At 33.8% G+C, this 15894-nt stretch overlaps 1 protein-coding gene across 1 annotated transcript in view; it reads right to left on the bottom strand.

Moving 5' to 3' along the window:
• Il1rapl2 (interleukin 1 receptor accessory protein like 2) overlaps window positions 1-15894 on the bottom strand; it is a 532521-nt gene that overhangs the window by 14469 nt on the left and 502158 nt on the right. Inside the window, exons 8-9 of the mRNA XM_077106474.1 lie at window positions 12424-12569; window positions 3854-3997 (exon numbers count right to left, since the gene is read on the bottom strand). Coding sequence (XP_076962589.1) covers window positions 3854-3997; window positions 12424-12569 — 290 coding nt within the window. The remainder of the gene's footprint in view (window positions 1-3853; window positions 3998-12423; window positions 12570-15894) is intronic.

Here is a 15894-nt window from a genome sequence, read left to right as displayed (position 1 = left end):
AGCTCTCAAAGCCACCATGTCAGATGTCCCAGAAACTCTAGGATGCCAAGTAGTGATCCAGGAATGACGCAGATGCCACAGCTTAAAAAATGCACTTCAGCTTTATGTAGACAGCCAAGAAAATCTCATGAATAGCCACAGCTGTTGCTCACAAAGAGGTGCAAGATGGGTAGAGCAAAAGCAACAACATGATGTGAATAAGGTTAACAGCAAGGCCTGAAAATTGTCTTAAAATTGAAAGGCAGTTCAGGGACACTGCTTTTCTAAGCAACACTAATGAGCCTTCTTATGTGCTAAATCATGCTGACTAAACTCATCTGAGGAACCAGAAAATAGAGCACAATGCAGAGACCACAATAGAAGGAAGAGGACTGGCACAGTGGTCATCATAGGCATGCTGTTCTAGTGAAAAGAGTAGTTATGAAGAAGACAACCAAACTATTTATGGAAGAATGTTCTTGTTGTCACACCTGTCCTTCCTTGTTTTTAAGTCTAATTTTAATCTTGTTCATCACCAGGTAGTCATTTCTGTTTACAGCCCAGTTCTTTTGCATCTGTGCTAAATACTGTTCTAACCCTTAGCTTCTAAACTGAAAAGATTGTGTAACCTTGGTGATTATTAGATACTTGGTTCCTACTATAGTACACATGTGTGTATGATGTTCTGATCATGAGGAAGAATATAAGAAAATGCAACATGCACAGCACTTGCCACACAGTAGACATTTATTAAATATTTAATGACCAAAATATTGAAAGTTAAAGAAATAAAACAATCTGTTTTTGTGGGTTGAAATGAAGTGAATTCAATTAAAAATATTTAAGAAGTCAAAGTTTGTTGAATGGATTTTATTTTATAAAACATAAAGTATATTTTTCCTAGAAAAGTATTTATTTATTTCATAAAACAGAGTATATTTATCATAACTTTCAGGAAATGCCACTATCAAAAGGTCAAAGAAAAAACATGAAGAAAAAAATATGCAGGTAAAATTAACTTGTATTTATGAGATGCCAGATATTTAAATGAAGCAATGAAAATGTTGGTATCCTATCTGTCTGACATTTGGCATCATTCAACTGGATATTTGTAAAAGGAGGTGAAAATTCATGCATTCACCCTTACGGCACATCTGCTGACTTTAAAGTATTCCATTTTGCTATCACAGAGATTTTGAATCCAAAATCTCTGTAATAACTAACTGGAAAATTTAAAAAATATTTTAATTTTCTTCCTAATGAATACCCTTAAAATACCCTCCTACCATACTGCATTTCCCCCTATGCAATGGGTTTTGTATCAATATATACAATTTTCTAAATAAAATGATCTTTATTACTGCACAGTCTTGAATCACCTGGGCCAAATAATTGGTAATAAAGATTTAAAATGAAATATTTGATCCCTGATAATCTAATGATATTAGCATGGGCTTAATATTAATTTGCATACTCCAAATAATCAGTTACTTTGGATTATTGGGTATGTGTGATGAAAATTATTGTAAATTAACCCAATAAATTGTATCATTTCTTACAGAGATGATAAAACATGTTCATCTTTTACCTTCCCATAAGGATAGTTTAGCCACTTGTTCATCTGGGAACCAGTGACATTTTCCTCAGTACCATATTTCATCTAGTTATTTTACATGAACATGTAAGAAGTCAGATTTTTCAATATGAATTACTGTATAAAAGAGCAGAGGGTAATTGACCACATTTTCATGTGTACTGTATAACAATGGTTAGAACAAGTTCGAATTTCTCATTTTGAAGGTACGTCTGAATAAGAGTGTGAGGTACTTTTATTTTTTATTAATTTTTATTTTTTTGCATTACAATTCTTATTATACATATAGAGGAGTGTGTAGTACTTTTCAACAGGCTAGTATAATTATGTAAATACACAGCTTGGAAATAAATGAGCATGCATATTTACTCATCAAGGAGCATTTCTCTAATTTACTGTGAAAATATGAAAGTCAATTAAGACTCACACATATAGCCATTTAATATTAACAATAAGACCCAAATCAAAGATCTTCAAAATTTTAATGTTACACCTATCGCTATAAAAATACAACAAAATCATGAACTTCTCTTCTTTTCTGTAAGACCATTTTTGTTAAGACCATTAACCCAAAGAAGGGGGAAAAAAACACAAGAAAAATTTCTCTTGATTTCAGTATGACAAAAATTCAGTTTTAAACTGCCTTTTAATAACAATTTGCAAATTGTAGTTTTTCAAAAAATGTGGGTCAGGAACAATGGTGCATGCCTGTAATCCTATAATCCCAATGACTCTAGAGGCTAAAACAGGAGGATCACAAGTTTGAGGCCAGCCTCAGCAATTTAAAGAGGCCATAAGTTACTTAGTGAGACCCTATAAACAAAATTAAATTAATAGGGCTGGTAATGTGGGGATGTAGCTAAGTGGTAATGTTTCTGTAGGTTCAATCCCCAGTACCAAAAAATAAAATAAAATAAATAATAAAAATGAAAATGTAGGCTTACCTAAGGCATTTTACACATTTACAAGGTTCACAGTAGTCTGTAGGGGTGAAGGCTTTATAAGAAGCAACATGTCATGATTTCTTATTGGTGTTGATTGAAAACATGGTAATTTGTTCTCTTAAAAAAAACTGAAACATTGTTTGGTTGTCCAAAGACATAAGGCTCAGTACAATTCTTTGTTGATACATCATAAAAAAGATTTCCAAAAGTCATGAAAAGCAAATAGAAAAGTATAACACACAGTCTAAATTTTTATCCTTTGAGTCACCTTTGAGAATAGTGCTACAAGCATTCAAAATATGTACGTTCATGTACTTTGAGGTGTGAAATGTATTTCTGTAGATATTAATCTGTTTCTTGCATGTTTATTTTCTTTTTAAAAATAATTTTATTTTATTAATTTTTATGAAGTGCTGAGGATCAAACCCAGTGCCTTACACATATGAGATGAGCACTGTACCACTGAGCCATGACCCCAGCTCCATGTTTGTTTTCTTGGTGGCAGCAATGGTTAAAAATGATCTGTACATACATGTGAATTTTCTAGACAAAAACATGGAATTGATTTTTTTTTTTAAATTTTTTGAGTTCTTAGGGATCAAAGCCAGGGTTTGTACATACTAAGCATGCTCTACCACTGTGCTATAGCCTCAGCTATTTTTATTTTATTTTGAGACATGGTCATGCTAACTTGCCCATCCTAGCCTTGAACTTATGATCCTCTTGCCTTAGCCTCCCAGATAGCTGGGATTAAAACACAGAATTTATTCTTAATTTATTTCTTACTAAGGGAAAAGGCATTAACAGAAATAATTTTATTTCCTAACCAAATAATGCCTTCTTATTAAACTTTTTCTGGAAATTATTCCAAACAAAGCACTGCAAAAATAAAATTATTTCAAAAAAATACATATATCCTTTACCTAGACTCACCTATTAATATTTTCTCCTTTTTTCTCTTTCTTGACAGATAAATTGTTTTTCTAAATTATTTGAGGGTGAGTTGTATATATCATGGCCTTTTACATCTAAATATTTCAGTTCATATTTCTAAAGAATAGGGATATTCTTGCCAGGTGCAGTAGCTCAGGCCTGTATCCCAATGACTAGGGAAACTGAGGCAAGACGATTGTAAGTTCAAAGCCAGCTTCAGCAATTTACAGAGGCCCTAACCAATTTAGTGAGACCATGTCTCAAAATAAACAATAAAAAGTGCTGGGGGTGAAGTTAAGTGACCCTGGGTTCAACATCTGGTGCCCCCTCCAAAAAAAGAATAAGGATATTTTTTACATAATTATAAATAAATATTTTAATGGAACAACAAAAGACAACTTACCATCAGTAGTTTCATCACCTCCAAAACGCTGTCTATAGAAGAGCATCAGTTCAATGTTGTAGCATTTGTAGATGATCACCAGCAGTATAAAGAGGAGGAAGATTGCTCCCAAGCCCCCTGCAAGCTCAATTTTGTAGATTAAATCTGAAGCAAACAGAATCAACAGGAAAAGAAATTAAACCAGTGATACTTGGGATTTTCCCAGATTTCTAGTTCGTGTGTAAAATTTATTACCCCTTTGTATTTTCTTTCAAAAACATTCTTGCTTAATGCTTTGCTCTTGATATATCTGTATGAGTCAAATCTTTGTAAAATTAATTATTTTCTAAAAATTTGACTGATTTGTTTTTATTTTATTTATTTTTATTTTTAATTTTTAGTTATACATGGCAGTCAATTATAATTTAACTCATTTATACAAACATGGAGTAATCTTATTCTAGTTAGGATCTCAATCTTGTGATTGTACATGATGTGAGATTCACTGTGGTATATTCATATATTTACATAGGAATTTTAGGTCAGAACTATTCCCCTGTCTTTCCTATTTCTTTCTGATTTGCTATTAAAGGTCACAAGTCTATCTCAAATGAAATAGTCACTCCCAATTTATATTGTTTTCATACATATACTATTGCTTTAACTGTATTTCAGGGAACTGTTAAAGCTGTGTTGTTCTGGTTTCAGGGCCTATGTTTTCTTGTTTTTGCTAAATTATCTCATTGGCTTAGCAAGATTACCATCTTGAACTTCTCAGGCCACAGGCCCTATTCTTCTGAAGGAGAACAACGTCATAAAATTACTTTCAGAATCAAATAAAACCTAATAAGGTTGAAATATTAAACTGTTTCACTTAACCCCAGTAGGGCATAATCTAATTCAAGGTAAGCAGAGGAAATTAGCTTACCCATTTCCCCCTACTTATTTGAATAAATGACCATAATATATATGCGATACAATACGCACTATGGAATTAAATGAGAATGAGAAATACTGGCTAATCACTTAGCCTCTTTGACTAACACCAGGTTACACCTTTATTAGGCTGCTCCAGTGGGCATCCCTAGAACTCTGAGAGTTGGGATAATCAAATCAACACATAATAGAAGGAAACAGAATGTCTCCCTGGATCAGGGAACAGTGAATTACCCATAGATTAGTTAGTGATATTAACAAATCTAAAGAATGTATCATCAAAAGAGGGAATGCTACCATGGAATTTAGGGAAATGGAAAATCATCAGAGAATTTAGAATGTGAGTTCAGCACTGTAAAGAGAAGAAATGCTAAATCTGAGAGACATGAGAGCAGAAATATATTTTAACTGAGGACAAGAACATTTAGGGGTCTCATCAAAATTCAATGAAATTGCTTAAAGATTATCTGACCTCCTTTTAATCTAATTCATAATTACCAAGTGGCTATTCTATTACTAATTTAGCTCTCTCCAAGTAATGAGAAACTGGGAAAGGGAATGACATTCTGGTTTATACATCAGTTGTTTTTGAGTTTCCTTGGCATTGGTGAGTCTCTCTGGATGGATCAATTCTGGAGCACTGTCAAAATTAAATTACTGGCCATGTCAATATGTCACTCTTGAAAATCAGATAGTCAATATTTCTCTGTGAATCTCCTTGTCTTTTCATATGATCATTGCTTAAGAAAAATTAATCAGGACCAATATATCAATTAAGATTGATTTACCATGTTATACTTTGTAAAAAGAAAAGCATATAGCATATACAGGGAATATACTACTTTATAGATAAAAATTTTATCCAGTCTATTATCTACTGTGTAAATAATCCTACAGCACAAAAAATATTCAAACCTGTAGATGAAGAATTTGAAATGGTAGTATAAGTCACTTATCCAAGGTCATGTACCTAAAAGAAATGGCCAATATAGGACATGAGCCAAGGTTTCCTAACTTCAAATTGAAGTTTTATTATACCACAGCTTTACATGCTCTATTCTGAATGTAAGCACAGAAATACTACCTATTTTTCCATAGACTGTTGGTAGTACTTCCTGAATATCATGTGACTTGTGAATTTTGACTTCTTTTGACCTTTTAGTTCCAAGGTGAAAAGACAAACTACAATTTATCAGACAGAATGAAAGAACTGGGTAGCTCTCAGAAACATCAATGGGGGGGGTACTACAGAATCTTGTAGCTGTAGCAGGGGAGAAAGGATGAGATACCTGGAGTCCATTTTATGAAAAATATGTTAGCAATACAATTTTTTGTTACTCTGAAAATCAGTTTCTTTTTCATTTTAGGGCATTAATTGACTTAATCCAAAATGTTTTTCTCCTGTTATGTTTATTTTATGATATAAATTCTATTTTCTCTTTCCCCCTCTTTTTCCTACACCCGCCCGCCCCCTCACATTTTTCTCTCTGGTCAGAACAGCTTTAACTGTTTTCAAAGTCACTTAATGGGGATTTTACCACCAATTTCTATGTTATTTACAGAGTAGATGGGAAAATTCAACAGCAGAAACAACTTGTGCTCCCAAGAAGCAGACACTTTATTCAGCAGTAAATTTATGGAAGAAAACTATGGTGTGAAAAGTACCTTTGTGATCTTGGAGTCCATTTTATAAGAAAAAGTCTTTGAAAAGTATTACATAATGATGGGTGTTTAAGTTGAAAACTGTGGACCTAGGCTCGGAGACTCAACCTGTATTCTTTGATCAGGCAGTCACATCAAAAGGGAAACATCTATCCTATAATCAGAGGGGAGAATTGCCATCATTCAAATAACACCTGGCTTTTCTTTTGTCTTCTGTTTTCAATTGCCATTTTGTATCTCAGCAGGAGCTATATTTCTAGGGACATTCCCTGACTGTGAAGCTGAAAGTCATTTTATTTGGGCTGTACTTGTATACTGTTCATGAGGATAGCTGTAGTTAGAACAGCAAATATTTATGGGATGGGATTGTAACTTTTTCTAGGCACCCAAAGTACAAGTATAGTTTTTTAATCTTCTTACTTTGAACCTAGCTATTTCTTTACCATGAATACAAACATCAGATACTACAGAATGGAACAAATAGCACCTGAAGCCAATAGACCGGAGAGAAAGAGGGCTGGGAATGTTTGAACTTGCTCCTCTGACTTATAATTTGGGAGGCAGGTTAGGAGATCCTAACCTGAGGACTTTTTCTGTTATGTGAATGTTCATGTCCTCTCTAAATTCATATGTTGAAACCCAACCCCCAAAGTTATAGCAATAAAATATGGGGCCCTTGGGAGGCGATTAGGTCATGAGGGCTCCACTTTTATGAGTGGGATTAGTGCTCTTATAAAGGAGGTCTGGGGTTGAGGCTCAGTGGCAGAGCACTTACCTAGCATGTGTGAGGCACTAGGTTCAATACTTAGCACCACATTAAAAATAAAACAAATAAAATAAAGACATTCTGTCCATCTACAACTACAAAAAGTTTAAAAAAAATAAAGGAAGTCTGAGGGAACTTGTTTACCTCTTTTGCCATGTGAGTACACATAAAATGCACCATCTCTGAGGAAAGGGTCCTTGCCAGACACCAGATATGCTGGTACCTTGATTTTGAATAGCCCAGCCTCCAGAATTACAAGCAATACATTTGGTTATTTATATATTACTCAATCTAACGCATTTTGCTGTAGCAATCAAATTAACTAAGTCAGAAATTGGTACTGAGAAGTAGGATGCTACTGTAACAAATACCTAAAAATGTGGAAGTGCTTTTGGGTAATGGATAGAGTTTTGAGGTCCATTGCTATGAAAGGAGCCTTGAGAGATTTTGAGGAGGGCTTAGAATAATAGTTCTGTAGGGAAAGCCTCAATATTCTTAGATATTACCTAAGTGGTGTTGATTTGAATATTGGCAGAAATATGGGTGGTAAAGGCCATTCTGATATTCTCTTATATAAAAAAGATGACTGGATCCTTACCACACATGAATCTAACAGTGCCTTAATATTGGACATTACAGCCTTCAGAGCTGTGGGAAATGAAGTTTCTGTTCTTTGTAAATTACTTGATCTTAGGTAAATTTTATGGCAACCTGAATACACTAAGAAAACTTTCTGTATACTTTGAAGAGTTAGGGCATAACAAGAAGATTGAAATGAAAAGAGGTATTCAGTGATACATCTCTGTTTTGTGGTAAAGATCTTTTTTTTTCTTTGCAGAGAATGAGGAATAATTATGAGAATTTCTTTAGCTTAAGTTCAGAGTCTTGGCATACCAAAAAAAAAAAAAAAAAAAAAAAAAACCATCTAGGACAGACCTTGTACCGAAATTTAGTTGTACTTACTGACTAATGTTTCATCTAAGAATAAGAAAGTGGTAAGTGTAGGTTGAAGATGCACAGGTAAAGGGCATCTTGTTTTTACAAAATCTGACCCTGTTAATTTTTTTTATTCTTTTTTTTTATTGTTGGTTGTTCAAAACTTTACATAGTTCTTGATATATCATATTTCACACTTTGATTCAAGTGGGTTATGAACTCCCATTTTTACCTTGTATACAGATTGCAGAATCACATCAGTTACACTTCCATTGATTTTGGGGTATGTTGGACATGAGTTTTCATTTTACAAAAGGCCTTTTTTAGTTTATGAATGGATTAATCACTTTTCTTCTCATATTGATCACTTAGAAAATTTAAGATGTTTTACTTACAGATCATTAAGAAGTTATTGTTCCATAAAAAGCCATATTCATATTCTAGTTAGGAAATCTACAGTCAACAAGGTCAGTCTATGCTGAGATAAAACCAAAAAGATGTAACTCCAAAGGATATGTCTGAAGTTTCTCAAGACAACCAAAACTCTGGTCTGACTAAAAAATTAGGGTAGAATCATATGTATTTTTGCTCTTCTTTGGGGTTCTACCATATTTTTGAGAGCTGCTAATAAGACTAAATGAGAAAAGATTAACTGCATCCTTTTGCAAGGATGAAAAAGTGAAAAAAAAATAATAAATGTTACCTAGAATGGAGAGGGTAAACTGGTGTACTGTGAGTGAAAAATTGTTTTGTTGGAGTTCACAATGTTTCAAAAAATGAATATTAATATTTAAAAATGAAAATGTTTCATAATCAGCCTTTCAGCTTCTTGAAAACTTTCAAGCTCTCATATACATGAACCCACATTCTAGTAAGCATGGTAAAAATCTTCTAGAACGAAATAATGGTTTCCCCCTTTAAAGCAAGAGATGTTTTCTTTAATCTATGTTTTTTTTTAATCTGGCTGTTTAAAAAACATTCTCTAACTGCCTAGTCCCCGAGGACTTTGAGTTTTCAATATGAAACATGGAAAGTATAGGTGGACATAGTGGGACACAAGTGTAATCCCAGTGGCACAGGAGACTGAGGTAGGAGGATTGCAGGATGGCCAATTTAGGAACATTCTTCTCAAAACAAACAAATAAACAAAAGAGGGCTGGAGATATAGCTCAGAGGTAGAATGCTCCTAGGATTAATCCCCAACACTACACACACAAAAATAAGAGAATAAAAACTTGGAAAGTAAAAATTTTTGAAAGGAAAACATGTATTTTGGTAAACCAGGGAAGATAGTAGTTAAGACAAGAGCGAAGATCAAATCTTCTCTGTATTAATCCTTTTATCTTTCTCTTAATCCCACTGTCCTGGTCCTCTGTGAGGAGAGTTTTCATCCAACAAATACTTTTGAGCACTTATTGTGTTTTATATACTAGAGGTAAAATGATAAATAAGGCTGGTAAAGTCCCTGTTCTCATGCTGTTTACTTTGTAGCAGGGGAAGAAGAAAAGAAGCCAACAAATATGTAATTATAATATCAAATATAATGAAAACAATAAAAAGAAATCATACAAATTAGAGAAAAAAATAAAATTAAGCTAATTATATTTCATATATGGTGGCCAGGGAAGACCTAATGAGTAGGTAATATATAAAAAGACAACTGTGTGAAATAAGGGAGTGAGTCATGGAGATAGCTGAGGAAAGAGTGTTTCTGGAAGAGGAAATAGCCTGTGTGAAGTATTTGAGGTGGGACTGTACTTAATGAGCATGAGAAATAGAAAGGGGGCTAGTGTATATGATGATTAAGACAGAGTGTTGTAGAAAGTAAGAGGAAAAATAAGTAGATTGTGAAGTGCCTTATAGGTCATAGTTCAGGTTTGGGATTTCATTCAATTTGTGCTGGTCCATCAGAATACAGTGGGGGCAGTGATGGAAGTGATCAGATTCTGGATAGGCTTTGAAAGTAGAGCCATGGGATTTTTTTGATGGGCTCAATACAGGATGTGGGTAGAGAAAAGGTAAAGTGAAGAATGACTTCACAAATTTTGGCCTGAGCAATCAGAAGAATGGTGATGGAGATAAAGAAGGAGAGTGAAGGATGAGATTTGTAGAGGGGAGAAATTGGAAATCTTGTTTGGGGAAAGCAAAATTTGATATGCCTACTAGATCTCAAAATGACATTGTTGAGCAGACAAATTGATACACAAGTTTGGGGTTCAGGTGAGAAATCCTGGCTAGTGATATAAATATTGGAGTTTTCATCATATATGGTAAGCAAAAACATGATGGAGGCTGAATGAAATTACCTGGCCAATGAGCAAGGAGTCCTGAATCCTGGGAACCCCAATATTTAAATACTAGAAAGATGAGAATTGATATAATCAATTATTCATAATTTTAGATAGGTTTACTTGTAGACACTATATGAGGTAGCAGAGTTTTACAGAGTGTCTTATTTGACAGAGTCAGATTTCTAGAAATTTTATGGACTGTTGTTCGTTCTTTTACTTATTAAAGAGTAATGACTTTATTTGAAAACTAATATAAGACTATGCCTGTCTCCACTGGGTAAATTATAGTACCCTCAATATTTTTCTTAATAGGAGGTTTCTAATTGTAACACTATATATCTTTTGTGAATTTTTTTCTTAATGTTTAATGTATGGCTTTCTTTGCATTCTCACCTCCACAAAGACTACAAGCTCCACAAGACTTGTGGGATATCTATTTATTCAGCAGTCTATTCTTCACAATAAGCATGGTGCTTGCTATACATGAATCCTCAATGACTAAATATAATTTTAATTATTTATTTGATCAGAATATATTCAAGGTACCTATTAGTGGCCAGACACTGCCTAAATTGCTAAAGGTACAGAAGTACAGCAGCATCTCTGGCTTGGAGAATCTCTGAAAATGAAATAAGACTGAAATGGACAGGAACGAAGTGATCTTTGCTATAAAGTACCTGGACATGGTCAGTACCTGCCCTTCATGTAGGTGGACTAAGTGTTTTCCTAATGCATAGGAGAACATAGGAGAAATTATGCAAGTTTCATATAATAAAAAATTATTTAGGCATAATAAATTTCACATCCATTATATCATTATCATTTGAACTCAAAGTAACTCAAGAAGGTAGATATTATAACCCTCATTTTACAGATGAGAAAGATAATATTCAGGAATCATAATCAGACAAAAAAATCCTACTGAACCATATGGCTGAACCTGGATCTCCTGACTTTACTTTCTGTATTAGACTCATTTATACTTAAGTACTCCTTTATTTTAAGAAAGAATCAAGTACAATAGAGTTAAGAAATGGTGCTAGAGAGAGAGAAGCATTATTCTTGGAATAATGACACTTCTCATTTTCTTCCAGAGCTTCTGGTCATGCTCAAGAATTAAGGCTGGCTGGAAAATAGAAATTCCATCCTGACCAGGATGTACAAATGGTGACCTTGCTGATTGAATTGTTCTATTGCTCTATAGCCTAGGCAACAAGAACACTGATTGAGAACATTTGTTCTGCTACATTTACAAAACTTTTGCCAGATGCACACACAAAGTATTTAGCCTCTTGCAGTAATCAAGAGTCATAGCAAGGTAAGAGCCAATTTAGAAACTTCTTTAGCTGCTGAGATTGTTCCTAGGTCTGTAAATTTAGAGTTTCTTTTATTTGTCCTTTATAAACATTTTATCCAATCTAGACCTGATTCTAGATAGGGATCTCCATAAATGCCAAATTATTTAGAAATATATTGACCTATGAAAGACCTCTTAACACCAGGTTATATTACAAAATATAGCTTATAAACTTTATGTTAATAATTGAAAGGTTATAGGACACTATTAATTATTTTATTTAAGTTTTAGTCAGAAAATAAACAAGCAACTTTGTTTTTCATATGGTTTTCAAATTTTTCATACAATTCCTATCATTATATTTAAATAACATAAGATATATGAAGGTGAAATACAGACAAAATATTGAATGAATCTGTGGATTCCATTTAATGTAGCATGATTATAATCAGGTACATTTCATCTCAATTGATTTAACATATAATAATGCTTAGTTTACTTATTTATTTCCTAGTGATACTGAAGATCATAGGCATTTTTGTACATGAGAAATATTGTTCCTTGAAGACACAAAATGATTAACAGAAATTGATACTCTATGATACAATAAAGCCAGAAAACATACAACTTTAAACTATTAAACATACAACTTTAAACTATTTGTGACTAAACAAAATATAGTTATAGCTATAAAAATAAGTACCCTTTTTACGCAGAAGAACACTGGCGTGTTTCCGTCCATTTCGGTTTTCTACATGGCAGGTATAATTAGCCAGGTCAGCCTCCACCACTGAATCAAAAATGAGTGCCAACTCAACTTCTTTTTCTCCAAGATGCTCTTTGAGGAGTCTGAAATAAAGACAGTATTCTTGTTTTAATCAGTTTATATTGGGTAGAAAGCATCCATGTAGTCTACAAATTGTTACACAATCCTCCCATCCTAAGTCTCTGATGGCCACAGAGAGTTCTGACTGGATGTATGTGTATGTGGACCCTCAAATAAGAAAATATAAAAGTGTATCTTGACTGAAGGACAAATAATAAAGAAAAATGAGGAACGCAGTAATACAAAATATTAGCATGATAAATGAAGCCAACATGGTTTGTGTGGCAAAAAAGATGGAACATTAGCTTCCACATTCTAAACTGATTTTATGAGAACTAATTGGATACTTTTATATTATGATATGAAGGAAAAACAACATTTTAGAAGTATAGGTTTTGTTATTAGAGGTCAGCGTTTTAGGCAGTAAAATGGTTGCCATATGAAAAGTAAACCAAAGATGCTTAATGGCCTTCAATTTTCAAATATCAGTGAGAAGCTTTTTCTCTTCTTTTCTCTTGCTTGTTGTTTAATGCAGTAATGTGGCAGGCTCCCTAATCTCCCCAGTGATGCTCATCCCACCTCTACCTTGGCCCTGATTTCTCCAGACAATGCTCCACAATTACACTTCTGCTTTGCCAATTCACAGGAAGTAACATGCTTTATGTGACATTCAGGTTTTTGCTTTCTCAAATGAAGTTGCAAAGGGTCAAAATAGCCAGGAATAGGTATTCTTTGCAGAGAAGTTGATTTTCCAGAACTCTTTTTTAAGGGGTGCAGCTTTTGATTATTGAAGTGTTATATTCTTACTAGCAATGTATTACCTCCTGAGCAAGATGAAACTGGGTACCCTACTGCCTTTTCTTTATTCTGCTGCCTTTTTCCAAAGAGGGAGCCAGTCATGTGACAAAGTTGTGGCAATCCTGCATTTTGGTTCTAGTACATGTCCTTACATACACAGATTTGTAAGAATAAAATATTTCATATGAAATGGGGAACCAAAAGTAATTCTTTTTTGTTGTTGTTTTGTGCTGTCTTGCCCTTTATTTATTTATTAATTTTTATGTGTTCTCTTTAGTTACACATGACAGTAGAATGTATTTTTCTTATCTTCATTGTGGACATATGAATATGAGGGTAGGGAGGAACCCTGAGTTACCAGTACTGTGCATAAGTTGGAAAAGGCAATTGTGCTCAGGAAAAAGCTGGGTTCTAAATACAAACCTCTCACTGAAACTCAAGCTGGATCCTTAAAAAATCATTAACTAAATTTTGCTTTAATTTAACTCATATTTAAGTTGGAGAAAAAAACTCATATGTTTAATTTTGTTGTGAGAATGAAATGGGTTTTAGTGATTTGAAAAGTAAATAGCACTCTACAAATGCAAAGGAATGTTATTAAACATAAACATTTCATTATCTGAAGGTAGATTATTTAGATTTTGACTTCTACAAAAATATTTGTATTTATATTTATTGATATTTTGGGTTGACTTGGCTTAATATCTTCTGGCTTTTGAGAGAAGGAAAGGCTTAAAGTAGGGTTGGTGGAAGAGAGTTTCTAGACTCTGAGAATCTCCAGTGAAATCTTAAGCCCAAATTTTATTTATAGTAGACATGCTTTTAAAATTAACTCTGTTTCTGTTTTCTTCCAACAGTGTCCATGCCTGAGAGTTTAGAATACTAGCATTTGTAGTTCAAGTAAGTCTTCTCTTGTCCATGACATTTATGTACTGTCACTGTACATAAAGTGAGTATAAGGTTTTCTTAACTGATTTTTTTGAGACAGAGTCGCATTAAGTTGCTTAGGGCCTTGCTAAGATGATGAGGGTGATCTTGAACTTGTGATCCTCCTGTCTAGCCTTCTGAGCTGCTGAAATCTTAACTGAATATTTGAAAGTACATTTTACTGTTAGTCTTTCTGATAAGTGTTTTTCTTTCTAACTAAAGTTACAGTTTCGCCTTTCTCTATTTTTTCCTCAAGGAAAAATTGGGAATTTACCGTCTTCAGGTTTACATTGATTTGCTCCCTCCATTTCCTCCCTACTACTGATAAATCTCACAATATTCAATTATTTTAGCTCTGTATAACCTGCAATGGATAACCCTCCTGTAGTTCCAGAAGCTGCTTAGGCACCACAAATTCAGTTTGATTTAAAGCTTCACAGGGAAGTCAGCCACAACCTCTGCCAAACACAGGGCCGAAAGCTGATCTTGTTCCTCACGACCAAACTTTTCCCTCTGCATTTCTAATGCAGTTTCCAAAAACAGCTCTTCACAAGCTACAGAAAGAATTTAGAGAGAGGATTTGAAAAATGATCCTTGGTCCATCTATTAATATATATGAGGTGTCTTAATTATCAGCTCTTAAAAACCTAGAGGTGACTTGCTTTTTTGGAATTAAATAGCAGGTTGGTGTTTATGTCTACAAATCACTCTGCAGAGCAGTCATAATTTCCTACCAAATATTGATATATAACAATCCATCAATGATTCTTTGTCAGTTTCTAATAAGTGTCTAGCTATGGGTGAGACATTTGGTATAAGAGAAATGTAAACTTTAAAAATCCTGGTCTCTGACTCCATTAAGCTTTAAAATTCAAATGAGTAGATAAAAATAAAACAGTTGAAAACATAGGAAAAGTGAAGTAAAGCAGGGTGATACAGTCATGCTTATAAAAGAATTTCAAAGGAGGAAGATACTGTCTAAATTAGTTAGAAAAGACTTGAGAAACTGGGTAGACAAAAGGAAAAGTGGGGAGTTTCCTGTAAGAGAAGATAGGAGCATGTTTTTGCAAAATGCATGTAAGAGAAACACTAAAGAAGTAGGTTTTGAATGGAGGATACAAGTGAGGGAATCCTGGGATGTATTTCAAATGACTTCAGAAATATCTCATTAAAAGGCTTTACATAGGGTGGGGAGGGATGAGCCACATACATTTGAATTTATTTTATTTTTAAAAAATATTTTTGTAGTTGTAGATGGACAGAATGCCTTTATTTTATTTGTTTATTTTTATGTGATGCTGAGAATCAAACCCAGTGCCTTGCATGTGCTAAGCAAGTGCTCTGCCTCTGAGCTACAGCACCAGCCCTTGAATTTATTTTTAACAGCTTCTTTAGGGTATAATTGATATACTAAAAATTTGTAGATATGTACTTGACACAGTTTGGTGAGTTTTGGACACAGGCATATATCCATGGGGATGATGTGACAATGAAATAGTCCAATAATTAATATTTAAAGCAACTTACTGTAGTAGTGAACAAGGGAAAATAATTTGGGGGGACAGAAATTGCTACTTTCAAAAGTAAGTTTAGGGGCTGGGATTGTAGTTTAGTGGCAGAGCA

Source organism: Callospermophilus lateralis, chromosome X (assembly GCF_048772815.1).
Source record: "Callospermophilus lateralis isolate mCalLat2 chromosome X, mCalLat2.hap1, whole genome shotgun sequence".
Lineage (NCBI taxonomy): Eukaryota > Metazoa > Chordata > Mammalia > Rodentia > Sciuridae > Callospermophilus > Callospermophilus lateralis.
This window is presented reverse-complemented; position numbering and strand designations above follow the sequence as displayed.